At 38.0% G+C, this 27,534-nt stretch overlaps 4 protein-coding genes across 6 annotated transcripts; 3 read left to right on the top strand and 1 right to left on the bottom strand.

The window, feature by feature from the left end:
* The first annotated feature begins 914 nt into the window (after nt 1-914).
* On the top strand, nt 915-3,068 carry Sap30 (SIN3-associated polypeptide 30). The gene is made up of 3 exons (XM_014355627.2): nt 915-1,656; nt 2,402-2,632; nt 2,713-3,068. Exons 1-3 carry the CDS (start codon nt 1,480-1,482, stop codon nt 2,839-2,841), a joined length of 537 nt encoding a protein of 178 aa, XP_014211113.1. The 5' UTR covers nt 915-1,479; the 3' UTR covers nt 2,842-3,068.
* Rrp45 (exosome complex component Rrp45) lies at nt 2,978-5,132 on the bottom strand. Its single transcript, XM_014355626.3, has 9 exons — nt 4,865-5,132; nt 4,689-4,783; nt 4,385-4,607; nt 4,097-4,314; nt 3,808-4,035; nt 3,600-3,727; nt 3,448-3,527; nt 3,226-3,367; nt 2,978-3,150 (listed from the first exon to the last, which is right to left on the bottom strand). Exons 1-9 carry the CDS (start codon nt 4,928-4,930, stop codon nt 3,089-3,091), a joined length of 1,242 nt encoding a protein of 413 aa, XP_014211112.2. The 5' UTR covers nt 4,931-5,132; the 3' UTR covers nt 2,978-3,088.
* Nucleotides 5,133-5,384: 252 nt separating this feature from the next.
* Tim8 (translocase of inner membrane 8) lies at nt 5,385-6,425 on the top strand. The gene is made up of 2 exons (XM_014355639.2): nt 5,385-5,622; nt 5,738-6,425. The coding sequence occupies exons 1-2, from the start codon at nt 5,506-5,508 to the stop codon at nt 5,900-5,902; spliced, it is 282 nt and encodes a 93-aa protein (XP_014211125.2). The 5' UTR covers nt 5,385-5,505; the 3' UTR covers nt 5,903-6,425.
* A 3,340-nt stretch (nt 6,426-9,765) lies between these two features.
* On the top strand, nt 9,766-27,312 carry Sin3A (SIN3 transcription regulator family member A). Of its 3 annotated transcripts, none has more exons than XM_023389927.2 (17): nt 9,766-10,585; nt 15,087-15,496; nt 15,573-15,785; nt 15,860-16,437; nt 16,517-16,751; nt 16,848-17,105; nt 17,393-17,830; nt 18,092-18,570; nt 18,665-19,139; nt 19,219-19,459; nt 19,555-19,911; nt 20,002-20,171; nt 20,256-20,450; nt 20,537-20,818; nt 25,347-25,498; nt 25,613-25,772; nt 25,860-27,312. In XM_023389927.2, exons 2-17 carry the CDS (start codon nt 15,107-15,109, stop codon nt 26,118-26,120), a joined length of 4,884 nt encoding a protein of 1,627 aa, XP_023245695.2. In that variant the 5' UTR covers nt 9,766-10,585; nt 15,087-15,106; the 3' UTR covers nt 26,121-27,312. The 3 variants fall into 3 exon arrangements, with proteins under 3 accessions (XP_023245695.2, XP_089453201.1, XP_023245694.2); XM_089597075.1 differs by having other exon boundaries at nt 17,366-17,830; nt 20,537-20,749; XM_023389926.2 differs by having other exon boundaries at nt 17,366-17,830.
* The last annotated feature ends 222 nt before the right edge of the window (nt 27,313-27,534 follow it).

Raw genomic sequence — 27,534 nt, 5'->3', positions numbered from 1 at the left:
TTTTTTTTTTTTTTTTTTTTCGCGCTAGTGAACAACGACGCAGTTCTGTCGAGTTCTTCATCTCTTCGTTATATATATTTGTCACGTTCTCTCGGAGCTGCGACTTTGTGAGAAAAATGTGTGTGTTTTACCCATACAGGCACAGATATACAGCTTAAGTGTACTTAAAAGTATATACTTCATATACTTATCAAGAGTTCTAAGAGATAACATAAATATACACAATAAGATGTAATTGTGACGCCGCAGTGCCCGCAGTGAATCATTTATCCGTTGTTCGTACACAGTAGTTCGTAACCAGTACAACTACACGTAGCTACAAGCAGTGCAGCCAACTAGATGGGCATTGAAGAGTTATTTGCGAGGAGAGTTCAGCCATCAGGTATCATGGACGTGTAAAGTAATCGCTCACGTGTCAGCGTTTTGGAGCACGCACCGCATGTCGGAGTCGACAACTAGTAAAATATACTTCAGAAGGACGGTGAATATACTTACGGGACGCATATGATGCGTATTATTTTACCTCGGGGTAAAAAAGACAACTCCATAGGTATGAGTGGTTGCAATTATATCAACTAGTATGATACATCTGCACTCAACGCTTGCCAGATCGACGAAAACATCATGATTATGACGAGTTCGATCGCCATCGTTACCATGGAGTCGTGCGCAAGTGCGAGCGGTGCGACAACAACCAGAGTTAAAAATAAAGAATTTACATTATTGACAAGTTGGCCGCCGACATCTCGAGCTCAACAACGAGCTGTTAAATTTCTTCGAATGTTATTTGACGTTACTTAATCTCCATCACGAGCACCTTCAATCGAAGATACCGCGCAGTAAAGACCGACGTCGGCTGCTCTTGACTCTTGACTCTATCACGCATGCGTGTCTTCTGTTGCGTCAACTTGCGTGTTGTTGCTGTCAGCTGAGCAGCCCGTTTGCCGTCAAGTTGTCAGCAATTGGTGCCTCTCCTCGATCAACGCCTCGTCCTCGTCTGGCGCACGCTCTTGGCGTAGGTCGCCGTACTTAGGTGTGTAATATTTTCAGCTCTTCGAGAGCACACACAGCTTACTCACAAGCCGCAACAACGAGTCAGTTACAAGCCGGATTATTGTACAGCAGTCGCGAGGGTGTTTATTGCTCTTTATTGAAAAGTTCGGGAAGCCGGTTATTTGACGGGAGCTACGGCGAGCATCGTGAATCGTAACAAGCTGCGAAAGGACGAGTGCAATTTCGGAGCAGGCCGGCGTTGACGCATCTGCGATTAATCTCTTCAACTGGTCATTCTTCCTGGGGGACTCGACGTCACCGTTGAGGCCTGTTGGTTGAGGCCAAAGAAAAGGTCAGCTGTGCAGGAGGATGCAGCATCAGCAGCCGCAACGCGTTAAGAAAAACCTACAGTGACCAGTCGAACGTGACTCCCTTTCTATTAGAAGCGCAATAAAATTTTCGTGTGATTTTTACCCCTGTCCTGCGATGATGAACAACGGCTTCAGTACCGGTGAGGAGGACTCCAGAGGAGCAGCTGACCAGGTGTGCTGTCTCTTCGACGATGGCACAAGATGCACCAGATCAGCAGGCAACGCCAGCTATAGTAAAAGAATACAAAAAACCGTGACTGGGAGGCGGCTCAAGCTTAATCTCGACACCCAGGTATGTATTTGTATACGTCATCCACGTGCTTATACGGGCTTCTTTTTCTATGCCACATCACGAGTCACGAGGCTCTTTTACTACGATTGCATGCTTTTTCTCTTCCTTTTCTTCATACTTTCGGTTGCTCGCTGTTTGGCCCGGGAAACCGTGTCGTGTGGGTCGCGGCTTTGTTCGTGACGTTCTTACGCGCGTCGCTGGACACACTTATTTTTCGTAACAGACTAATATTGCACCTCTCATGACAAAGAAGATGTATTTTCGTACGGATTTTGCACCTCATTGTGGTAAATACATATTATCATGATTTCCCCATTCACGTGAATAACGAATCATATTGGGTGATCAATGTGTGATTATCCGCTTGCCTGAGTGTGCGTGCGTGCGTGTGAGTAAAATCAGAAAGAAGGCACCAAGCACTAAGGCCACTCACGCCAGTGACGGCACACATGTCACTGATGTCATGTATACTTATGTATATTATGGTGTTTTCTTTTCGTTTAATACACGAGTTTCGCATTTTTTCTAACAGCTCAAAATTTTTCTTATAATATTTAACATCGATTTTGAAAATAAATAAACATAATATAGTTGCTGAAAAAAAATTTCCGTTTATTAATAAACATTATTTTTATAATTTTGATAAATAATGAAATTCATGGCTTACGTGAACGCGTAAACAGCTGCTCTTACGTTACATCAGTGGGCTCTTTAACATTAAAAATTTTGTTTTCATTTTATTTAGGCAAGGCACATATACATCTGTGATTACCACAAGCAAGTAATCCAATGTGCTCGAACAAAGCAGCAAACGCAAAGGCGAACTAAGGAATCGGAGGAAGATTCTGGCGAAACAGACTCTACTGATATTCCTGAAGTTGATCTGTATCAATTGCAAGTCGGTACTTTAAGACGATACAAAAAACACTTTCGGATATCCACAAAGCCAGGCATAAACAAGGCTCAGTTGGCAGATGTCAGTATTTTTACAACCGTTTAATATGTACAATCATTTACCTCAATACCTTTTACAATTTTTTTTCATTTTATCTTTAGATCTTAATGAAGCACTTCAAACAAATCCAAGTTGTTGAAAAGGACACCTTGGGCCTCTTTTTCTATTCAGTCAAAACCAATCAAAACAAACTAGATCAAAGAAATGGCATGAGTAATGATACGACGTAGCCTAAGATTTAATTTGAAACATGACTGTGAATGTCGAATAATTTAGTGATATTTAAAAAAATTTATATTCGAATTTTTACATGTTGATAAGGTTAGATATCTTTAAGGATAATTGTAATTAAGAAGAGAAAAAAAATTATTATGTGTTTTAAATCTCTTAAAAAGATTAACCAACAATATTTTAATGAACTTTTGTTATATTTAATAAAAAAATACTAATTGTACAATTATTTCTAATAATGACAAATCAAGATAAATCTTGTTTTGATAAAACTGTTGTTTCTTCTTCTTCACTGTCTCCATTCAATTCTGTAAATCATAGCAATCGCATATAACTAATAGTTACTGTTAAAAAAAGTATACATGAAATTCCCGTTAACTCACCAACATCAGCAATAACTTTTTTACTTGACTCTTCTTTGACAAACTCAACATCGTCAGCATGATGTTCGAGTTCGTTATCTGAAGATTCATCGGAATCGTCGGAATGCCAAGTATTTCTACCTCCCTCACCAAAATCGTCTTTCTAAAACATATATAAAACATCAGTTAAAAATGAATTTGACGTAATAAAAACGAAGAAAAGAAAAGGAAAATTTCCAGCACCCTAGTTAGCAATTCAGCAGTTCCATCCCCTACATTGATAATTTCACCGTTTTCACTTTCGTCATCTTCCATTAGGTCATCTGGAAAAAAAATAATTTAACAGGGGTAAGCCGAATCAATTTTATTAAGCCATAAAAAAAAGAAATCTGCACCTTCTATTTTATTAAAAGCTCTCCATGTATTTAATCTTATTTTTATTCTATCACTCATCATAGCTGTAACTTTATCAGAAGCTATGCAATGAGCAAAAGTATTCATCACAGGAACTTCCTTTTTATATCTAAAAAAAAAAAAAAAAAAAAAAAATAATGTATTTATAAAACTAAGTTTATTTTTGATGAGGATAAAATTAATATTTACTTTGCTTCAACATCCTGTCTTACTAATTCTTTGATTTCTCGTATCAGTTCACTAGCATAATTTGCAGCAAAATTAGATACAGATGGTACGACATCAGCTACCAATGAAGTATACTCTATGTAATCAAAATTTATACTGCAGACTTCTCGGTAAGCATTTAAGCTAAGAGTAAAAATAGCAGCTCCGACCCTCTCTTCCAGATAAGATGGATCAACAACAGTTTTCCCACTGAAAAAGTCAAGTTTGTAATACAATAATAAGTAGAATCAAAACACCATACTAAACTCACCTTTCAAAAGTAATAAATGATATACACACAGGATGGTGATAAAGCATCAAAGGCAAAGGATCTTTTTCTGTGAAAGAATGGACAATAACTTCTTCACCAGTTGAAGTAACATCTGGCCTGTGAAAGTGCATAAGAGCTGCCAAAGCAGCAATAGATGCACAGTCAATTATATTTCCATCATGGTTTATAATGCTTATGTCGACTTTCACATTCCAAACCTTGAAAACAACAAATTTTTGAACAATAAATTAAAAAGACTGATATATATAGTGATTTTTAATTACATACTTTTTTTTCAGCAACTATACAAAGAGATTCCAAATCCAGACATTTAGATTCTTTCAGACATTTTTCCAACTGTCGGTTAATTATTGCTGAAGCTTCAGATTGCCGACCACTTTCAAAGTGTTGTGCTGCTATTGGATTTAGTTCAACGTTTATTTGTAACATACCTTCATTTGGTCGAGATACCTTTGGCTGCTGTACTTCACACGATACTTGAGCAGCGACTCTGTAGGAGTAAACATTTTAATTCGTCGGACTTGTGATCTTAAAAATTCTTCACTTGTTGAAGGGATTTCTTTAAATGTACCTTGTTTGTCCAAGAGAGACCAAACAGCATCCCCAGTTCACTCCAAAATTAATTTTAAGCAATCGTGGCTCCAGTAGTGTCCTTCCATCTAATCTCTGCGTTAAACATCACAAAATAATGAGTGAATAGTTGTATTTTAATTAAATTCATAGAAAGGTACAGCACAACATTCTTACCGTGTCAGTTTGAATGGCTCTGTTTATGAAATTTCTTTCACAAATCGATACGTAACTTTCTTTCATTTTAAACTGATATTTAGTACGCACACATGTATAACCAAACAATTGATTTTTTTTTTTTTTTTTATTGAAATGAAAACTATCCCGAGGTTAGTTTCACACACTACACATGTGTTTTTTGAAATTGTTGGCTCTTCCCCCTCCGCCAATCCAAACAAACATCATCGGCGATCGGCAAAATACGACTATTAGTACCCGTGGTGACATCTCTTGTGGAAAAAATCAACTTAAATGATCAAGAGATTCAAACAATTAACGCTACAAAGTTAACTAAAAACGGTAAAGTTGTTAAGTGTGACTGAAATAAAATTTTGAGACAAAAATATCCACAGTTAAAAAATATTATGAAAAAAAAAATTCCTCCAAAATGATGATGCAAGTAACCTGCAACAACCGCGGACAGTCAGAACAAACCTATATACATTAATGTACAGTGCCAGCAGTGCCAGCACCGCTAGCAGCCGTCACATCATAAACACACACGTGCGTAGACTGACTAGTTCTATCAGCTAAAAGTATAACTAAACCCGAAATTTTGTTTTTTTATTACTACTTAATCTAAATTATAACTCGGTGAAATGACGGATTTATTTAATTCCTCGAGTAATTATGATGCGCCTGCCAAGGATTTGACGAACGAGGAGCTCAAGGAGTTTATTATGGTCGAACAGCAAAAAGCTCAGCTTAACGCTCGGGTAATCCTTGTTCGAGTTTTCTAACCTCTTGTCTACCGATTATTCAAATACTTTCCTGTATATTTATAGAAGTAATATTTAATTCATTGATATAGTCTTGGGTTGTGGTTTACAGGTACGTGAATTCAGTGATTTGTGCTGGGATAGGTGTATTGACAAGCCAAGCAATAAGCTGGACGGCAGGACAGAGACGTGCTTAAATAACTGTGTCAATAGGTTTATTGATGTCTCGCTCCTTATAACCAGTAGGTTTGCACAGATGATGCAAAAAAATGCTTAAGGTGATTAAATAGCGATGTCTCTATCTCCAGCTGCATTTACCTGAAGGTTACGCATAAGGAAAAGCGGACTAGTCGAATTGCGACCAGTATGTATATAATTCAGGGAGATTGATTACCTTTGCCATTAATCTAGTTCTTTGTATTAGTGAAGAAAATTGTTACCTTCAACACGCATTACGTCATTTTTGTGAATGTTACAATTACTTATGGATGATGTTCATACACTAACTAAACTTGACGTGTTAGTGTGAAGCATCCTTAGGAAAGGAGTGTTGCAAATAATTAATAAATTTACCAGTCATCTTGTTGAAACTGCAAGGTATAAGAAAACAACTTAATTTCTAATTGAACGATTCATTAAAAAATTTGTCAATAAGAACGAGAGGTTTGTTGATTAACTCCAACTTGACGATTTTATTTATTCACAGACCACATAAAAACAACCCGATTTAACACTCTTAGATTGACAAGGAAAAAATTTTTTTTTCATTTGAATAAAAATAATTTTATAACAAGATTAATGCATACTTATCTCTGTTACTTTGAAATAAATCATTTATCATAGAATTACCAGTTGACAAAAAATGATTTCAACAATGTCATTCAAGATATCATGTCGCAATTTATTGTTTGTGATTTTTTTATCGATTGCTCTCTGATCGGTGCATAAGTATATTCCTGATATTAATCCGACACTTGAAAAAACATTTTTGGAGCAAAGTTTGCAAATTGTCTGTTTATCCAGTAAACTCCAAAGTTCCACTTCCACACCACGATTCCGCCTAATGTTCAAACACATCTATATATCGATTTATTCTTAAACCTTAGCATGTTTTTGCTCCCACCCACACGAATTGCTAAAAATTTTCGAAAATAGTAAAGCCCAGTACCTAATAATTCTACCGCCGCATAGTCCCGCGTGACAGTCGAATCGAGCCTATATCAGAAGCAATACCTAGTTATAAAACGAAAAAAAAAAAATAGAAAAAAAAATACAAGTATGCAACAGAGAGAGAGAAAAAAAGAGTTCGGCAACGCCGCAAAAAGGCAAAAGACGCTTTCGTGTATTTCGGAGTCGAGGGAGAGAGAGAGAGGGACTCTTCACTTGCCTCGGCATATCGGCAACGCAGCTCAGTTGGCGTCACCTCTGCATGCTCTGTAAAACGAACGACAGCGAGGCGGGGCGGGGGGGGACGGGAAATAAAAAAAGTTTTCTGCCCCTGCAGAGCTGGCGTTCGTGTTCGTGGCATCGCTGTTATATAGGACAGGGCGCGGGGCGCAGGGCAAAACTGTGCAAGTGCGTTGGTTCGTTCGTTGTAGCGGGTATGAAGAAGACCGTACAGGCCTCGCCGTGAAAGGAGCACTCAAGGGACTCGTCGTCTCGAAGATGCCGCTGTCCAGGAAGTCAAAAGAACGATGGAAACAGTAGTGAGAAAAAAAATAAGCATACGCGATCGTCATCGTCGTCATTAGGGCGTCCTTGTCTTTCCGTGGGTGCGCACGAGCGCCAATCAGCGCGGCGCTTTTTCGCTCTTGGACCAGTCGGGCTCTTCGACAGACGGGCTAAGCATCGTCGTTCGTCGTCGTCGTCTCTCGTCGTGCCAACATATAGGTACATAAATTACAATCGGTCACCGCGTCCTCGGCGACCTCGGCACCAGGAGTCGGCATATCGTATAGTTACGTGTCCACCGAGGTAAACGCGAAGGGGTAACGACGACGTAGAAGACGGACGTCTCCGGGAGGCGGTCCGCGGGTGCGCGTTCGGTCACTGCGCACCCCCCATGACCCAGATATCGCGCGGACGGCAGCACGTAGGTGTATAGATGTATATCGCGTCGAGGGGGAGTTTGCTCGCCGTATGGAACAGCTGGTCGGGCTGCGCCAGTGAGCCGAGCGAGCGAGCGGGAAGATGTCGGCCGCGGGGAAACGCTCCGCCGAGTTGTTCGTCTGTCTTCGGCGCGCCGTGAGCTGCGCGCGCCTCTTGGCGGCTTCGTCGGCACAATTCCCAGGGCCGTGAGACGCATTCCCCTCCTTTGGTACCTACGTGCGCCCCCACGCTGTCACCCCTCCGTGCCTCTTGTCCTGTATTTACCTCTTATATACTTACAACCCGCGCTTCTTTTTCTCTCTCCTTTGGGTTTTCACTCCAAAAGCCTGCAACTTTTTTTTTTTTTTTTTTTCTTTAAAGAGATCAAAATTTTTACTTTGTCCCTTCGACTTTTTTTTATTTTACTTTTTTTCATAGATCTATATGTTAAAGTGACATATGTAAACGTTGCGTTTTGATTTCATAATTTTTTTCTACCAACAATAAGAAATTTTTTTTTTTTTTTTTCGTTCTTTCCGACTCATTCGGTTCGTGCGTTCGAGTATTATTGAATGACCTTAATTTTTCGTTCGGTTTCGATTAATAAATAAGGATTTTTGTTAATTTGAGGGAAAAAAAAATTAAATTAAATTAAAATAACGTCGAAGTCGACAATTAGTCAAGCAGGAAGATACGATGCACAAGTGGATTTGTTTACCCAAAGTTTTCACAAGTCTGACAAACGTGTGCTGTATAGTTTAAAGCGAGCAAGCGTCTTACTGCTACCTGGGCGCAACTACTGTTAATCAGTCCTACGACGCTTTTTACTAAGAGAGACAGACAGTGAGAGAGAGAACAGCCTATCGATGAGTCGGTTTGTTTGTTCTTTTATTTTTAAGCTAAGCATACACGATAATTATTATAACTATTTATTACATTAATAAATTCTTTCTATTTTTTCATTTTACTCTACTTTTTTTTTTTCTCTCATCAATCTCGTTTCTACTGGTCTTTCATGTATTTACGTGTTTTACTGACTTTCTAAAATTATTCTAGCATAAAAATACTTCATTTAGCTGTTAAGACTATTTTTTAACTACTGTACATAAAAAAAAAAAAAGTGTTAATAAATTGAAAGTTTTACATTTTTAAAAATGAATCGCTTTTATAATTAGTCAAACCTGCTTTTACACACACAACCCTCCGTTCACTATTCCATTTTCCATTATCATATGTTTAAATTTGTTTCTCTGGTAATTCATTATTATTCCTTAGAATTTCTATGCAGTTTTTAGAGTGTACAAATTACTTGTTTTATTTTTTATCGAAGTAGCAAGTATTGCTACTGTTGATTATTTTTATGTTTCACAAAATTGAGCACTATCGTGAAAATTTTCGGTTAATGTACTTCCTGAACATAATTGATTTCAATTAATACAGTATACTTAGAAGTAAAAAAAAAAGGTACATATGTTGAACTCGGAAAACCTCTCACAAACAGCTGAAAAATTCACATGTGATATTCAACGTAAACAAACGCTCTTTTTTTTATTTCAAAAAAAATTTTTTACCATAACGAAGAAACTAAGTAACCGAAGCAAAAAAAAAAAAAAAAACGGATGGAAAAAGAAATCGAAATAAATAATAGATGGAGAGAGAGGTGGAGCAGGAGGAGCGAGTGCAAGCCCATATATATGTACATACCTTGCGGCAGAGGAAGTGGTGGAGAAGAGAGGAGAGCAGCAGTAGCAGTATATACTACTACTATAAGGAGAGATAAAGCGAGGAGAAAAAAAGAATGAAGCGAGTTATAGTCGCGAGGTATATAGAAGCTGATGCAGAGAGAGAGAGAAGAGAAACACCAGCAGAAGGTGTAACAGCGGCAGTAGCAGAAAAAGAAGAGGGAAAAAGAGCGACAGCAGCAGCAGAGGGGCCGCCCCCTTCAGCCGGCATTTGGCTACGTCCCTGGGCGCTCCCCCACTACCAGCGGTTCGTTCGCATCCCGCTATACACGACCAGTCAGTTCCTTGTTTGCCATACAAAATCCAATAGTTTGCCTTGTGGGCCGCTCGCGAGTCCAACTATGAGTTTTGCGTCGGACTACATTTTATCGTCTACGTCGTCTACGTCGTCGTCGTCTTCGTCGTCGTCGTCGTCGTCGTTGTTGCCCTCGTCCTGGTTATTGTGCTGTTACAACTGTGAGTGTCGTGTCAATAAAATCATCACCAGCTCGATTTCGAGCTCAGCTGCTGCTGCATCGTCATCATCTGCATTATTCTCTTCTTCTGCTTTGTCGTGTTACCCAGTCTTCACCCAGATGAGATGCGAACAAGCAACTTCAACGAGGAGGCCCAGTCTTGTCGTGGAGTAGCAGCAGCTACACGTTCACATCATCGTGAGTGTCGTAGTTGAACAACAACGAGGAGATTGATCACGAGCTGACCCTAACACACATCGTGCTGATAATAAAAAAAAAAAAAAAAAAAAGAAAAGTTTCGCGAGAAGCCCCAGCAAAGAGACTTCTTTTTCTTCGTTTTATTTGTCGGGGTCCAGAGCCGAAGAGCTCTCCTTTTTCTCTCGTGTGTGACATTGTGTGTTTGCCCGCGTGCATGTGTGCTGTAACAGCAGATAGGAAGATAGAGACACGCTTTTGCGGCTAATAACTCAACTTTCTGCCAAAATTCGTTATCGTCCACGAGAAAAAGCAGCTGTAGTGCAAGTACAGAAGGTCGCCCAGCAAAGTAAATAAAGAGGGAGAAGGAGAGAGGTAGAGCAGCTGGGGGTGTGAGAGAGACTCGGAGGAGTAGGAAAGCGTTGTCGTGCTCGAGGAAAACTTGAACAAGAAGCAGAAGTTGCCAAGGAATTAAAGCAGGTAAGCCCCAAAGACCGAATGTAGTTAGTACGTACACATCGTATAGTACAACCCAGTTGTAAGCAGCAGTCCGGTGCTATTGCTGCTGCTGCTGCTGCTGGGCACGAGAGCGTGTGTCTCTCGCTCGCCGTATTTGTGCGTGTGTGCGTGTGTGCGCGCGTATAAAGGCAGTTCGAAAAAAATTCGCACAGCAGTATTATACTTTTAGCACAGCCCGTGGGGTTTTCCAAGTTAGGATTTCGATCGTTTTCGCATATTTATTGTTATTTGAAATACGCAACACTTACGATTGCCTGATGCTCCTCCTCTTTTTTTTTTTTTTTTTTTTTTTTTCATTTCCATAACTTTTCAAAGCTTGAATTTTCTTATTTGGACCGGCCTTACGTACGTCAACATCGTCATAGTAGCAGCACACCAACAGCACCGAGTATTGTCGACAGGAAGAGAGAGAACGCACACGTATATTCATACATACATATAAATATCAAACTTACACATGACGCGCGTGCATCGACGACGAAAGAGTGAAGTGAACAGAACAGCAGCGCTCGGCTCACATACAAACGAACTAAAAAATCCTGTTGTCTCTGTCCCTCTTGCTTTTACACACACACATATATACGTATGTTATATACTTGTTCACTCGACTTTGCTGATGTGTTGCTCTCATGGTGTTTTGCTCGAAACGCATTTTTGCTCACTCGAGAGCGGTAGCAAAAATAATAATGCTTTTTTTTTTTTTTTTCTCTTGCGTACAGCAAAACAAATTTTTACGAATTTTCAGTGTCGATATCAATTAGATGAAAGGTTGTAAATGCGAGACTAAATATTTATGGTAATATCGCGAGGTGTGGGTATATATAGAGAAAAAAAAAGAAATAAAAGTTTGGCCGTGTAGCGCGCGATGCACAACATAATATACCTATATACGCTACTGCTTGGCTTGCCCGCGCGCAAGAGAGCCGCATGTGTTTTCTCTATATATATATGCATATACGAATGCATATCTCGTCGTGTTGCGGTGCGTGGAAGACGACGACGTCGACGACGAAGCAAGTATGAACGCGATCGCGAAGGGTAATGTGTTTGCCGATCTGCTGTCGCGAGAAAGAGAGAGAAGAAAGTGGCCCCTCGATGCTTGTGGCTAGGTGTATTGTATAGTATAGCAGCAGGCGGCGGGAGAATGAAAGAAAGAGGGAGAAATGTAAGGTTAAAAAAAACAAGGTTAACCGGAGCTGCCGATCTATTTGCACGATTGTTGAACTTAAACACCGCATTTTCGTCTTTCGGAACAACAAGCGATCACCTCGTGACTTACGACGCAATCAAACAACAAAGGAAAAAACAAATCGGTCGTCTGCACGTAAATATTAAACAACGCGGCATATTAACGAGAGAGCTTTTTGAAAAAAAAAAAAAAAAAAAAAAACTTTTTACGTACGTGTACACTCGCTGAGACAGTAAAAAGTAATAAAAAGTAGGCCCTTGTTATTTCTCGTGTGATGTGTGTTTCTCCCTCTCTCTGTATTTTCAAATTTTTTTTTTCCACTCCCACTCGTTTATGCGTCGTCTGCGTTGCTCTTGTAATTGTAGTATTGTCTATTGAGCTATTGCTCGAAGAAAGATGTGTACAAAAAGGTATTGGATTCATAAGGTGAGGTGGGAAGGATGTTTTCGGTTACTCTATGATACGAAAGCGACGATTTATTCAAACCACTCTGTTATCGCTTCGACGAGCAATCGTAGGCATGAAAAAGCACCTTAATGTTTTGCTCCAAAATCATGACTCCGGTATATGAACAAATATGAACCTATTTAAAATTTTTTTTTTCTGCTATCGGCTTTTGATTATCATACTTACCTGAAGATTTCGAAAAACTGAATTGATGGCTGCACTATATATTTATAATGGCTACTGATACACATGTATATATGTATTAACATCAGGGAGAGAGAAAGGACCGTAACCTCTTTTTCTCATCGTCTGCTTGCGGGAGAACCAAATATATATGTATATAGAACATGTACGCAAGATATGCACTTAATACCTACCGTGTGTACGTAAATCAGTCTTCACATGTATGTACATACACACCCGGGACACATCCACCCACGAGTGAATAGTTGGATGCTCGCCTTCCACTCTTGACGTATAAAATGTGCGCAAAATCCTCCGTGTGTTATGTATTTACGTGGAATATTGCGTAACGCGACAGACAGAGCGCGAACTGTGCTGCTGCGCGCAAAGCAAAGCGGTAGAACACCGAGTGTTGTATGTATGTATTGTTTCGGAGCAAAGCTAAGTAGTTTTATATATATAAAATACAGTATAGAGAGGGACAAAGATAACGCGCCGGACCCGCGGTTGTATATAATATATATGTGAATCAGCCAACACGTACCAATACTTGTACGTAAGAGAAAGATCAGTAGGGGAGGGAGAGAGAAGCACCGGGCGCGGGCGCGAGCAGTATGCATACATATATACACACACACACTGCAGCCAGGCGCGAGTTTTGTTGCTGCTATAACACACATTTACACTAACATCGCGACTATATCACGCACGATACTCTTCTACGGAGCAGACCCTGTACTTAACTCGACTAACTTGAGTGTAATACATATATATATCCTTTTCTCTGTCCCTCGTTCGCGAAAAGAGAAAAATGCATTCCCGCATTGTATTAAGAGGAAGAGAGAAAGAAAGAGCAGCCGCAGAGAAACCCCTCTCTGCATGACCAGCGGACGCTTCCGACGTTCCTCACTTATACACCTCTTTCTCCTCTCCAGACTGGTTTTTCCAATACACATATGACGCTCAGACCGCGCGCACAGCTGTGTGCGCCTTCTCCCTTATCATATCTCTTTTTCTCTCTCTTTTTGCGCCTCCACTTTGTAGACCTTTATCTCACGAGTTTTCTGCTCATTAACAACGTTTTCGTATAAGAATCGTTATGAGTAAAATATGATGCTTTAACAATTCGGAGCACACATACAGTACGTACAAACTGGAGTCATGAAAAAAAAAAAATAAATAATAAAATAAGTAATGACAGAATTAACAAAGGACGAGTAAATTGTAAGTCGTACGAATAACCAAGTGCATGACTTAGTTTCCGAGCGCATAAAAACACGCAGGCTCGATAACAGCAGCAGAACGAGACGGTGATGTCCAGGCACTCTTTTTTTCCCTTCCTTTTCCTCTGCATCGAGTAGCACCAGAGAAATAGCAGCTTTCTGTTCTTTTTTTTTTTTTTTTTTTTTAATCTCTCCTTTCACGAATTTATAGTAAGTATTAAGTATAGACGTGTATAATATACCCTTACCGATCAGACTTCCTTTCTCTCTCTCTGCTTTTGCGATCGCCAGCACTTTCTCGTCTGCTTCGATTGTGAGCTTTGCTTGCTTTTATTTTTGGGAAAGAGGGCGCACCGCGCGGAGTACAACCTACATCACCGGAGTATCCAGCTTTTTACGCGATCCTCTTTTAACCGTGAAAGAGGAAGACTCGCGCTTTTTTTTCATTTTCTAACCTGACTGTGTTCTTTTTTTACGGCTATCGTGCAATACATACAAAGATCGTAGCAATAAATGACGTATCTTACGTTTAAATGCAGCAGACTGCGATCCTATACTTGTATGGACATTATACTGCGCGCGCATAAGGCGTGGGTGCGCTGCTTCTTTGCTGAGCCAACAGTGCCAACACACAAATGTATGTATATATATATGTACACACACACCCATATATATATATATATATATATATATATATATATATATATATATATATATATATATATATTTACGTACTCACACACATACACACTTTCGTCTGTAGCTTAGCCCCGCTTGGTTGAATTTACAGTGACGCTGCTGTCTTTCAGGTACCCTATACATGAACTGTAAAAATCTCCCCCTCCCTCCTCCCGCTCTGTATTAAGTACTTAATATAATCCGTATACACTTTCCAATTTCTCGGGTTTTCCGTTGTTTTTGTTGTTTCTTGTTCGATCACAGTGCGGGAAATATTTTAAGTACATTGTTTTCATAAAATTCCGCGGAGAAGTCACTACAGAGTGCGTCTGCTGCGCGAGTCTCGTCGCTGTCGTCACATTGCGCGCGGTCAAACGTTTGTTCGTGCGGTGTTTGGTGCAGCGCGTCCAACGATGTCTTTTTTGACAAAAAACACGCCCAAGAACAACCGAAAAATTGTGAAAGTTTTTACTCGGACGCGTGTTGCCAAAATATACACAAGTTAGCCATCGAGGCTAGGTCATTTCGGGGCGCGCTGTTGGATTTTTTCCGAGTTGCATCAGTAGAATATAAGGTTATATCTGCGATACCCCATAGAGCGAGGGAAGGAAAAACCACGCGTATTTTAAATTTTTGAATGAAAGCACGGTTACAAGTGTGGTCGGAATGAAGTGCGTTTGTCCATTAACGAGATAAACTGTCAAAAGTGTTTACAACGAGCGATATAATCACGTGTTTGCAGCATTTCCAATGTGATTTGAGATGAAACGGGTTCGCGGGGTGGAAGACATATCTCCGCCAGTAACTGCAGCAGCACCGTTGAGGAACTCCAACAGCGCTGGAGGTGCTGTTGTGGGTGGAAGTGCCGGGGGCGGTGGTGGCGGGGCCGGCCCATCAGCTTGCGGAGGAAGCAGTGCCGGTAGCATCAGCGGTGTTGCAGGTGGCGGCAGCTCGTCGTCGTTGTCCATCGAGTATCGTTCGAGCACCAGCCCCAACATAGGGGTCGTAACTGGTGGTCAGCAGCCCGTCAGGACAGTTCCTCCTCCTGTTCCTGCCTCCCAAGACATGCCGAGTAGCATTCAGTTCACCCAAACTCAGCAACAGTACCCTGGTACAATCGTGGTTCCAAGCGTGGCTCCGTCTCCAGTTAAAGTAAGCGTTTTTTTTTTTCTATCAATGATAGGTAAATCATGAAACTGTTAAATCCATACATGTCATTGTTTTGTAGTCAAGCGGTCCCATTGGAAGCATATCTAGTTCATCATGTGCAACAAGCAGTATAGCTTCCAACGTGACGCTGCACAGTGCGAGTATTGGTGGTGCCGGGAATCACAGTACTGGTATTGGTGGATCAGGAGGAAACCACAGTGCTGTGCTCCAAACCTCTGTGCCCAGTTCCCAGGCACAAACCCATGTCCAAACTTCTACCATAAGACACAGGGTAAATATTTTTCCAAGTATCTTGTTAGTCATTATTGTTTTTTTCGTCTTTTCTCCAATGTATTACTTTAACAGACGACGGTACAAGCACCGACACCTCCTGTCGGCAACTTGAGTAACAGTGGACCTGGAGTTGGACCTGTCAGTGGTGTTGTTGGTGGTGGTGCAAGTGGTACAGTTGTAGGAATGGTGAGTGGAAGTCAAAGCGCAAGTGGGGTAACAAGTAGCGCTACAAATTCACAACAATTCCAGAGGTTAAAGGTTGAAGATGCTTTGTCATACCTTGATCAAGTCAAGTACAAATTCAACGACCAGCCCCAAGTTTACAATGATTTCCTCGATATTATGAAGGAATTCAAGTCCCAGAGTATAGATACACCAGGAGTAATATCTAGGGTCAGTCATTTATTTAAAGGCCATCCGGAACTTATTGTTGGATTTAACACGTTTTTACCTCCGGGATACAAAATTGAAGTACAAGCAAATGAACAGGGCTACGCCCTTCAAGTTAGCGTTAGTGTACCTAGCCCAACTGCGACGCATACAACAACTCTTTCTCAGCATCACTGTACAGTCAATGTTGGCTCTCCACCTGTACCTAATGCACCTACGCAATCTGCCAAGCCGCAACCTACTTTACAAATTATGCAAGGGTAAATAATACAATGATCAGTTTGTTACTTTGACTTTCCCGTCAATAGATCAGAAATTAAATATTTATCTTACTTTTAGCTCGGGAAGTATACATCACCCAATAACAAATAATATCGTAAATAATCATTTGACTGTTCACGGACCGGCGTCGCCACCTATTCCTTACAATAATTCCCACATTACTCAAGCACAAGCTCAGGCAGTAAGTCAAGCTTTGAGTCAGGCACAAGATGGGATTCCTACTACGGGCCAGACGCAACAAAATCAACCTGTTGAATTCAATCACGCAATCAACTATGTCAATAAAATTAAAGTAAGTTAGTGACTTCCTGTGAGCTGGTGAAAAAATTTTGTGTGTGAGCGTGTGCGTGCGATCACGTATGTAAAATACCTTGCTTGTCATTTTTAGAACCGATTCCAAGATCAACCAGATAAGTACAAACGTTTCCTGGAAATATTACATACTTACCAGAAAGAACAGCGGACTCTAAAAGAATCTGGTCACATGGGTGGCAGTGGAAGTGGCGGCAGTATCCTTAGTAGTGGGAAACACCTCACTGAAGCCGAAGTTTACAGTCAAGTAGCAAAGTTATTTGAAAACCAAGTTGATCTCCTCCAGGAATTTGGACAATTTCTACCTGATGCCACTAATCAGCAGAATGCCCTGGTAAGTAATCGTATAATGATTTCTCTGGCATTTAAAATATTATCGTTTCTCTGAAAAATCACAAAGACAAGTAAAAATAATTAAATTGTCGTTAATATTTTGAAAGTGCTATTTAACTTTGCCCCAGTATCTTGTAGTCTTAATTGCTTTTGTTTATCGTGATACGCTTCTATGCCGTTTGAAAATAATCTCAGTAGCCTGCCTAACCTGCATAGTCCATTACACATCATACTCAGCTGTTTAAATTGACTGTCCCTCAGATTATTTCTAACTTCGATGGGCTCCAGTCTGCTGTGTTTCAGACCAACAAAGTGGGTCCGGTAAACGATCACGCGACAATCGTGAAAAAACCGTTAGGTATAAAGACAACGTTTAACAATGCAAGTGTCGTACCACGTGATTCGCTTCGTGATGTACAAGGTCTGGGTGGCCTGGAGCGCGATGTCCGGGATCATCGTGAGCGCGAACGAGAACGCGAACGTGGTCCTACCGGAATCCGAAGTGAGCTCGCTGCTGCCGCTGCTCAAAAGTTCGCGCATAACGCGGGTCCACTGAAGAGAAGTCCGTCCTTTACCACGTCTATGTCCACAAGCAACTCTCATCCGCTACATGGACCGCACGGACCACCACCGCCAAAGAAGCACAAAGTGACCACAGTGAAAGATCTATCCGTTGCAGACGTGGGCAAACATGGAACGCTTAATGACTATGCTTTCTTCGACAAGGTATGCATTATCTTGTTCCCTCGGTTCTCAAAGAACGTTTTATCTTCTTTAGATTCTGTAGCGCAGCGCCGTGATCAATCAACATGTACATCCATATTAATTGTTATACATGATTATTGGGTATTGGGTACTTGAATTTAATTCGTCCATTCGCTCAGAGGTCGCGATTACAACTGAAATCCTGTGCCGCTGTAGTAAAAGCTTGTCTCTCTGATACTTGAACTAAAAATAATGACAAAAATTTTTTTTGTCACTTATTAGGTACGCAAAGCATTGAAGTCATCCGAAGTATATGACAACTTCTTGCGTTGTTTGGTTCTCTTCAATCAAGAAATTATCTCCAAGACTGAGCTGGTGCAACTCACGACACCGTTTCTTGGTCGTTTCCCAGAACTATTTAGGTGGTTTAAAGAATTTCTTGGTCACATGCAGGAGTCGTCGATATCGCCGTCAACGACAGATACTAATCAAAACAATGCTGGGCCTGTAGCAAGTAGTATCAGTATCGAAGCATTACCCAATAATGTAGCTAGGAGTCATCAAGAGAGGCCGCAAGGTGATCTCGCGATGGAGATTGACTACACAACTTGCAAACGTCTCGGCGCCTCGTACTGCGCGTTACCGAAGACTTACACTCAACCAAAGTGCTCAGGAAGAACTCCGCTCTGTAGAGAAGTTCTCAATGACACCTGGGTCTCGTTCCCAACTTGGTCTGAAGATAGTACCTTTGTAACGTCTAGGTGAGTTTTTTTACGTACTAATAAAAAGTTAACAATTTGTGCTTCCACGTTTTATGAGATGTCCATTGCTTTATTTTATTTGTGGTTATTTCAGAAAAACACAATTCGAAGAAATTATTTATCGCTGTGAAGATGAACGTTTTGAACTGGATGGTGTAATAGAAACGAACGCCGCGACGATTAGGGTGCTCGAAGGTGTACATAAAAAATTGAACAGGATGTCTTCAGAAGAGTTACAAAAGTTTAAGCTTGATGACTGTTTGGGTGGAAATTCTCCTACTATACATCAACGAGCATTAAGGAGGATATATGGCGACAAAGCGGCTGATATAATCGAAGGTCTGAAGAAAAACCCCGCTGTTGCGGTGTCCATCGTTCTGCGGAGGCTAAAGTGCAAGGAAGAAGAGTGGCGGGAAGCACAAAAGGGTTTTAACAAGGTCTGGAGAGAACAAAACGAAAAGTATTATCTCAAGTCACTGGACCATCAGGGTATTAATTTCAAACAGAGTGACGTTAAAGCCCTGCGGTCAAGGAGTATACTTAACGAAATCAAGGTGCTTTACGATGAGGTTCGTGTACCTTCAATTATACTACGACCAATTGTGTATTCTTTTCGACTTAATCAAAAATTTAATATCTTTTAAACAGAGACGCGAACAGTCTGATGAAAATGGCGATAATCAAAATAGTGGTCCACATTTGATTCTACCATACAAAGATAAATCTGTCTTGGATGATGCTGCCAATCTTCTGATACATCACGTTAAACGCCAAACAGCCATTCACAAGGAAGATAAGCAAAGGATAAAAACCTTGCTGAAACACTTTATTCCCGATTTGTTCTTCCATCCACGACAAGAGCTCAGTGATGATGAACAAGATGAAGATAGTAAGTATAAATTCATTAATACAGTATACATAAATAAAATAAATGTAAATCTTTGAGTAGTGACACGATGTTATTTTTGTAATTTAAAAAAAAAGGTGAAAACGTAAATCCAGCGCTGTGCAGTAACGCTCAATCCACAACGACAACGTTGATAGGCGGTTTACAAGGCAACAGAAGTAAAGTTACAGGATCGCCTACATCGTCTTCCGTGACGATAAAGTCTGATCCAGATGTTAAACCACCACCACACGCCTTGTCGACTGACCCCGAAGAGGCTTATTCGTTGTTGATGGGAAGCTATTATTGGTATCTCTTTTTAAGGCTGCATCAGATTCTCTGTGAGAGACTGACCAAGATGTATGAAAGAGCGACAGTGCTCGCGGAAGAAGAATCTCAGTATAAACAGCAACGGATAGAAAGCACAGCTGCAGCTTTAAGGTTGAAACCTAAATGTAAGTTATTTAATTTAAATTAAATTTATAAGATAATTCGTTCTGAGCTCAGCGTTAAACGTTTGTGCGTCTATATTTTTTGCTTGATAGGTGACATAGAAGTAGAAGAATACTATTCAGCTTTCCTAGACATGGTCAAAAACGTATTGGATGGCAATATGGAGAGTAATGTTTATGAGGATACCCTACGAGAAATGTTTGGAATTCATGCATACATTTCTTTTACACTGGACAAAGTTGTAACCTGCGCTGTGAGACAGGTAATTAATCATTACAATGATAAAATTTAACCTTTTTCTGATAAATCGATGTCTAAGATGTTAACGAGTAATGAATATTTTCAGCTTCAACATTTAGTGTCAGACAGCGTGTGTCTGCAATGCATGGAGATGTTTCAGCGAGAACAGAAGCAACCAAAAGAAAGTTGCGGGGCTGGTGGCTTGTGTTCAACGGCGTACTTGAGGGCTGCTTACGAGGCAGCGTATCTAAGAAAAGCCGAAAAACTAATGGCCGAGGAAAATTGTTTCAAGATATATATAGTAAGTATTCAATATTAATGACCCAAGCTCCCAACGATATTTAGGAACCTGTTGTTTATCAAAATTATTTTATTTTTTTGTTTCAGTACAAGAAAGATTGTAAGATGACGATAGAGCTGTTGAACTCTGAAAGCGAGGAGACCGCTGAGGGTAATTGTAGGGATCGCGACAGGGATTCAGTGACGACGACAGAAAAGTGGTCGTCCTATGTCGAGAGATACTCGTCATCTGTGCCAGATCAGCAAAGCCCCAAAGACATCCCGACCTCATCCGACAATGAGCCACCAGCCAATCATCCTGTGAGTAGTGACCAGGTGGCAAGGGGGGGCAGGGGCAGAAAGCGCAAGAACACTGACATTAACAAGAAGGTATAGGAACCACATCCCTTTCAATTGCCAACGTTGTAGATTGCGTTCTCGCGTGGTAAACTTATGTACTTTAATGCATAAAATAATGCGGTACACAAACAAAAAAAATATATATAATAAGACACGCACTTTTGTGATTTTCTCGTCGACGGCTGTTTGCTTCATCGACAGGCAGTTTACGCCCGAGACTACGTCAAAAGTTGATAAACATACTTCATACATCGTATAAATATGTATAAATATAAAAACAATTGTCTTCTGAGGATATAATCGAAATAGACATTCGTTCCAAGTTCTCTTTTTTTTAAGAGCCTTCAAATATTTCGCGTATCTTCAGAAGAACGTGACAATGGGCTAGTGATTGTAAATTTTTGTCCATGGGTTAGCAATAATCATTACAGTTGGTCCAGTTTATAAATGAACTATCGAAAACTGGATTAACTTTAATTTATTGGTTCTACGATCTTATTTACGAGTCAGTGAAGTTTAGTTAAAATTTTTTTTGTAGGTTCGCAAATTTATATATTTGAGTTTTCCATTAAAATAATGCCTTATAGAGATTGATTACACTTGGTGTAAATTTTTGTTTTTAAAGTATAAATATATTTATTATTGTATAGCTTGATGCTATTTTATATATTTGCAGTATTCTCAAACATCTACATATATATAGATATAAATCCTGTTCCAAGGTATTATACCAATGTAGTTTTTCTTGTGAGACAACGTCGACTGTCAGTGCTTGCATTTCAACACTAATTTCTAACCATACTTTTTCACCATAAATTGTCGCATAACAATCCACAATTAACTAAAAAATTTGTATATTTTTTTTTTTTGTTTTTTAAGCAATGCTGAAAACGTACAAAAATATTTATTAATTGTTAATAAATTTTTTATTACTAATTTAACTATTACGAGATATAAGTTTTTAGTTTTATCCACTAACTTGCATATGTATGTACATGGACGAGCTGTACTTTCTACACTGATTTCCGAACAAAATTAAATTAAAAATCGTAATAGTAGAGAGATTTAATTTCTACATATATGCGTTAATGTCGCTATTCTAGGTACAATTCTCAAAAACTACGGGTTGGATACGGTATGACAGCGTGAAATTTGTCTGATGAATTAAAAAACGCGTTACAAGACGACGAAGAGGGTTTAGGCAATTTTGATTCTCTTATGCGATTCCCTAAGCATTCGACAATATTCGCGATGAATAGACTTAAAACTCGTCGAATGCCTTGATATTGAAAAAAAAAAAAAAAAAAAAAAAATACGAGTGGATAAGTATTTTTCGAAAAAAAAGTACTAAAATTTCAAACGTTGCCGTGATACTCTGGACTGGGCCTTGTAATTTTACATTCGACCTCGCGTTAATCGATTAATACATATATTAAGTCAACGAAATTAAAAATTAAGTCAACGAAATGTTGAGGGAATCGCAATAAAGTAATGCATCCAATGTATATGTGTAAAACACAAATACATATAAATATATATAAATATATAAATATTTCGCTCCGATATGTTTGTAAATATTCCATAGACTAGAAGTTGTAAATAGTTGAAAAGAATTTTTATACGTTATTATAGAAATCTAGACCACAAAATACTATACGATAAAAGATTGATGAAAGAAAAAAATAAGAATTTTAACAAAAAGTCGTGTTATGTACTGTAAAATTGTGGAAAACAAAGTGTGAGAGAAAAATGAGCTATGACACGGAAACTACTCGCAATATGAACATTTTTCATTTTATAAAAATCCTGTGTGACGAACGCAGCCTGTAAACCACTCAATCGTTTTTCATTTTATTAAGGAAGCATTTGCACTTTTTTTACGATAAAATTTCGAAATTCTTGAATTGAGTGCTTCATTTTCATACTTGACTGTTCATCGTGTCATTTTTTTTACTCTCAAATTTGTATATACTTCATGATAATGCGTATTCGACAAAAAAAAAAAAAAGTGCAAAATATTAAATATTCATATTAACGTCCAGTTAAAAAAAATCGACAAAATTTTACATAAAATTCATATAATTGTTGGTCCTCCATGCGTTATTAAAAATTCGAAAATGGTTGAAATTTCCAAAGACTACACTGATTTTTCGAAATATCTCAAGTCTTACTCTTTATACATTGACAAAATCTCCCCTTTGATTTCCAACGGAGAAGATAAATAATCTTGACAATGATTCTTTGACCGCCAAAGTTGAAACGTGTTGATTAAGTGTTTCTTTTCGCCATGGATAAAATAAGATCTGTTTTTTCCATTTTTTAATGTTGCATTACGAAATATCATAAAAACCAACAGGAAAATTCGTACAACCATGAATTTGAAAACATAGACGAAAAATTGGTTTTTAAACAATTGATAATATAAAATTCGTATTTCTTTTAAAGTTTTGCAATTTAAACGGAAAAAATAACAAATCGTCTGTAAATAGTTACTTTCATTAGGGACTGATACATGAAAAAGTGCGCTTTCTCGACAATGATTTTCAGGAACCTGCTATGTTAGACAAAGAAAAACGTAGCTAACAGAAGGTCCCTCAGAATCTGAGAAATTGAAAAGAAAATTTAATTACGGTTTTCCTCGCGGCGTTTGTGATATATACGTATGGGTAATTGATAAGCATTAAAACTCGTAAAGCGGAAGGGAAGATTAATTTGGTCCGTGTAAAAGATGAACATAATCATTATAATTATGAGATGAGAGAAACAATGAAAAAACTATGTTCAATTTGTAAATGTTGAACTATTTTGCATCTGCACTAACGCCATCCCCTTTACCCTGACTATCGAACAATTTCACTTTTTCAGAAAAAATTCTTTCTTTTAAAGAAATCTATCGGTGAATTTCAGTCTTGAACTACATTATAGATGAATATATATGATAAATATAAATATATTTTGTATCTTTAAATTGTATATGAAATGAACATGCATATAATGATATAAATGGCAACAATATTGTATAGTATTGAAATACATGAACGATGCTTTTAAACATTTACTGTCTAATATCTTTTTTGTATACCACTTAATTATTTTTGAAAAATTAATTTTGTTTAAACTTGTCACTAGTAATTGATGTGTATTGCTTTTGTTTTTATTGTTAATTTTTTTAAAATTTTGATATCTATTTCTTTTCCCACTCTCCAGTTTCGTTTTCGTATAATTTTTTATTTGACTTGTCATTGTATTTTATTTTTGTTCACTGCTGCTGCTGCTCTGTGTGCTTTTTAGAAAAACTTGTTGCTATTTCATACGTATATATTAGTCATTTGCACTTTTTTTAAAAAAGCGCGAAATTAAAAAAAAAAAAAAAAATTCAAGCTCCCTTAATCATTTCAACTCCCTTTTAGCGTTATTAATGTTATTTTTGCTACCTGCATAAATGTGTAAACGTTTTAAATAACTGTTAGCAGCTTAAACGTAACCAAATTAATTTATTTTTTATGTTCTGTGATAAATATTTTTATAACTTAGTTTTAAAAATGTTGAATAACTTTTTTCATATATTTGTACATATTAAATCGTGCATTATTCTTAAAAGAGGATACTAATAAGTTTTTAATTTGTTAGAAAAAAAAACTAATAAAATTACAAAATTAGTTCAAAGGTCTAAATTTATTTCAGCACCTTTTTTCGAATTCCCAAGAACTTCAGTTTGCAAAAAAAATTATGCATTGATAATTTGATAATCAAGAACTCAATTACAATTTTTGCCTTAAGTTTCATTTATTTTAATGTAAGAAAAAAAGTTTATTCTATCAGTTAAATAATACATTTGCTTGTATATTGCAACTATTTAAGCTCAACAGTTTTTTAAAATGTTTTCATTTTGCCAGTATTCATGTGTATAGTTATTAAAAAGAAAAAATAATTGATTGTACTTAGCTTGCAAGCGTGGGTTTTTATTCAAAATTGCGAATATTTACAATTATTTATCATGTTAATTATCAATTATTAATTATTTAATACGAATGTCGATACGATTTTATCCTGTTTTTCCTAGCAGTTACCTTATTATTTTATTATGATGTATCTGTAGAGCAGAACGAAATTCGAAGAAGTCAACACGAACAAGAGACTTCGACCGCGACTTTTTGTTTATGAAGACCGAGAAACTGCCTTCGCCTTTCCAGTCACGTCTTTTCCACAGCCTTCCAAAGAATGACCCTGCGATATCCTCATGATCCGCTTCCTCCTGCCCTTATTGGTAACTAACTTGATTGCGCCTTACATCGTTTACGTATAATTTTAATTTTATGTTGAAAATTGTCACCATGTCATTTCCTCACATTTGACGAGCGTGAGCTATCAGAACAGCCGTGTGACGTTATTATTATTTTTTACTTTAGTGCGTGTTTTAAATACTTTTGTACATGATTTATTATTATTTTTATTTTATTTATTTTTTTGTTTTTTAATATTGTTATTCGAACAAGACATGTTGCCTTGTTGGTTGTAAAATGAATCAAGTGACAAAAAAAATTGATAACTGTTTTAGATCGATGGAAATGGATGGGGCTCGATGGAAAAAGCTCTAGCGGGTCGCAAACGGCTTTATCTTTACCGCAATTCCAGGCATTATAAAAAACTTGCCGCGCTTAAAAGCTCAAAGGAATCAGCTGGAGCTGCGGATTCTGAAAAAATGACTGAGTAAGCATATCACGATATCTTATTGAAATTTTTTTTTTTTTTTTTTTTTTTTTTTTTTAATGCTAATTCAACGTGTTAATTGATTTGCTATAGATGATGTTAAACATTTTTCAGTACGGATGGTAAAAAGTCATATGGAGTCAAATCAACGGATGAATCCGACTTGGTTTTGTCCGATGAGACTCAATGTGTTTTTAATAATTATCAAATTACTTTTATCGTGGAAAAGAACGCATACTTGTACAAAAAAGGCTGTTTTACTCAAGCAAAGCAGGTCAGTTGCTTACACATTAAATGATGAAAATGTATAATGATAAATATTTATGTGTTTTTTTTTTTGTTTTTTTTTAATGAATTTCAGAGCCATCGGAAAGTGACAAAGGACAAGTGCTCCAAATTTCAGGAATGGCATTTCAAGTGGGCAAGCAAGAACATAGTGGACTCGCAACATAGGCTCTGTCAGGACTGGTTGATGGGCCGCTACGAGAATCTCGTGCCTCACCGGACGCGGGTCATTACGGATAACGATCAAGCGCGCACGCCGTATCGTCAGTACAACCGCTACAGCATTGATCGGCTGCAGTCCGAACAGCCAGCGGAACAGGCGAGGCCAGCCGACTGAATGGAATATCCCTACTTGTGTCTCACTTGATCGATCTTTTCCCCTACAGAGGCTGTAAGTTTTTGTATATACCGTGCATGTACAGAAATGAAAGATATTGGGTGGATTACAGAACGATTTCTGTGGACAAAAATATGGGGTCTACGTGATTCAATGAAACAGAATCCCGTCCGCGAGTGAGCGTGCAAAGTTTTTGTGTACAAAAGTGTACGGGGTCCTGGGGCTCTTATGTACTCGTTACGTGTTAGTGTATGCGAAGTCTATTGTAATTATAAGACGATTAATTTTATACTTGTAAATAATATGCAGCAAAGTTGAAAGTATCTAACTACGCGAAGGTCACTGATAACGTGTAATATATAATACTTTTTTTTTTTTTTTTTTCCCGAGAAAATAAAAAAAGTGAGAGAGAAAGAGTAAGATTTATATTTCGTGTTGTGATTAAATTTCACTTAATAATTAAACTAAGGTACGAAGAAAATGTACCTCAAGTTAATCGAAAGAAAATATATTAAATGAAAATTATCTGCACTTGGCGTCTCTTATCACCCGATGAGATGTGCTTGATCTTCCTTTATTCTACTTATTGCATTATCTTTTTTCCTTTATTAAGTGAAATGCTTTTACACAGTGAAAGTAAGACGTGATTTTGTTTAGTGGGCAAGTGTAAAAATAATTTGTTTCCCTGTTTGTATTGCTATATAGTCGTTTTAAGTATATAAATAAATCAGCATCACTTTGTTTATATTATGCAGTATACTAGTAGCACTTCGTTATGCTGACTTGTTAATGTACATTGTTTATTAAAAAAAATTTTATACAAAGATTCTTTTACTTTTTTGCAAAGCATCGTACTAAATCTGTACTTTACTTACGTTTTATATGTATAAAAAAATAATGCATATACTTATTTTCTGTGTTACGTTAAGAAAGTGTAAAAAGATCGGAAAGTGAAAGGCCTTAATTTTTATCTAAAGATTTAGGCTAAAAACTTTGTTGTAATATAAGACAAATGTGTTGTAATAAAATAATCGTACATAAACGTGGCACTAAGAATTAAGGAAAAACTTGATTGCACAGGACTGAAAATATAAGGCAGCAAAATCATCTAAGCCGTCTAGTTATTCAATTCTATGTATTTAAGTAAGCATAGCATAAACATCAATAAATATAATTCCATAATGGTGTACAATTTATATTTCGTATCTAAAAAACTTTAAAGACAAATCCAAATTTAGTGGATGTCAATTTTTTTTATTTTTGAGAAAAAAATATCTGTGCCTGTGTGATAAATTATTTTTATAGCAAAACTTATTTAACGTCTCGTGATTTCAATATATAAAAATTTTAGAACTGTTGGCAGTCTATAAATGAAATTTATAACTAAAAACATTTGAAAAAGTTGTAGTTTTTA

Source organism: Copidosoma floridanum, unplaced genomic scaffold (assembly GCF_036245765.1).
Source record: "Copidosoma floridanum isolate Cflo_tuat_1 unplaced genomic scaffold, Cflo_Japanese_pri ptg000030l, whole genome shotgun sequence".
Lineage (NCBI taxonomy): Eukaryota > Metazoa > Arthropoda > Insecta > Hymenoptera > Encyrtidae > Copidosoma > Copidosoma floridanum.
The sequence above is the reverse complement of the archived record's forward strand: the minus strand, read 5'-3'. Positions and strand labels throughout refer to the sequence as shown.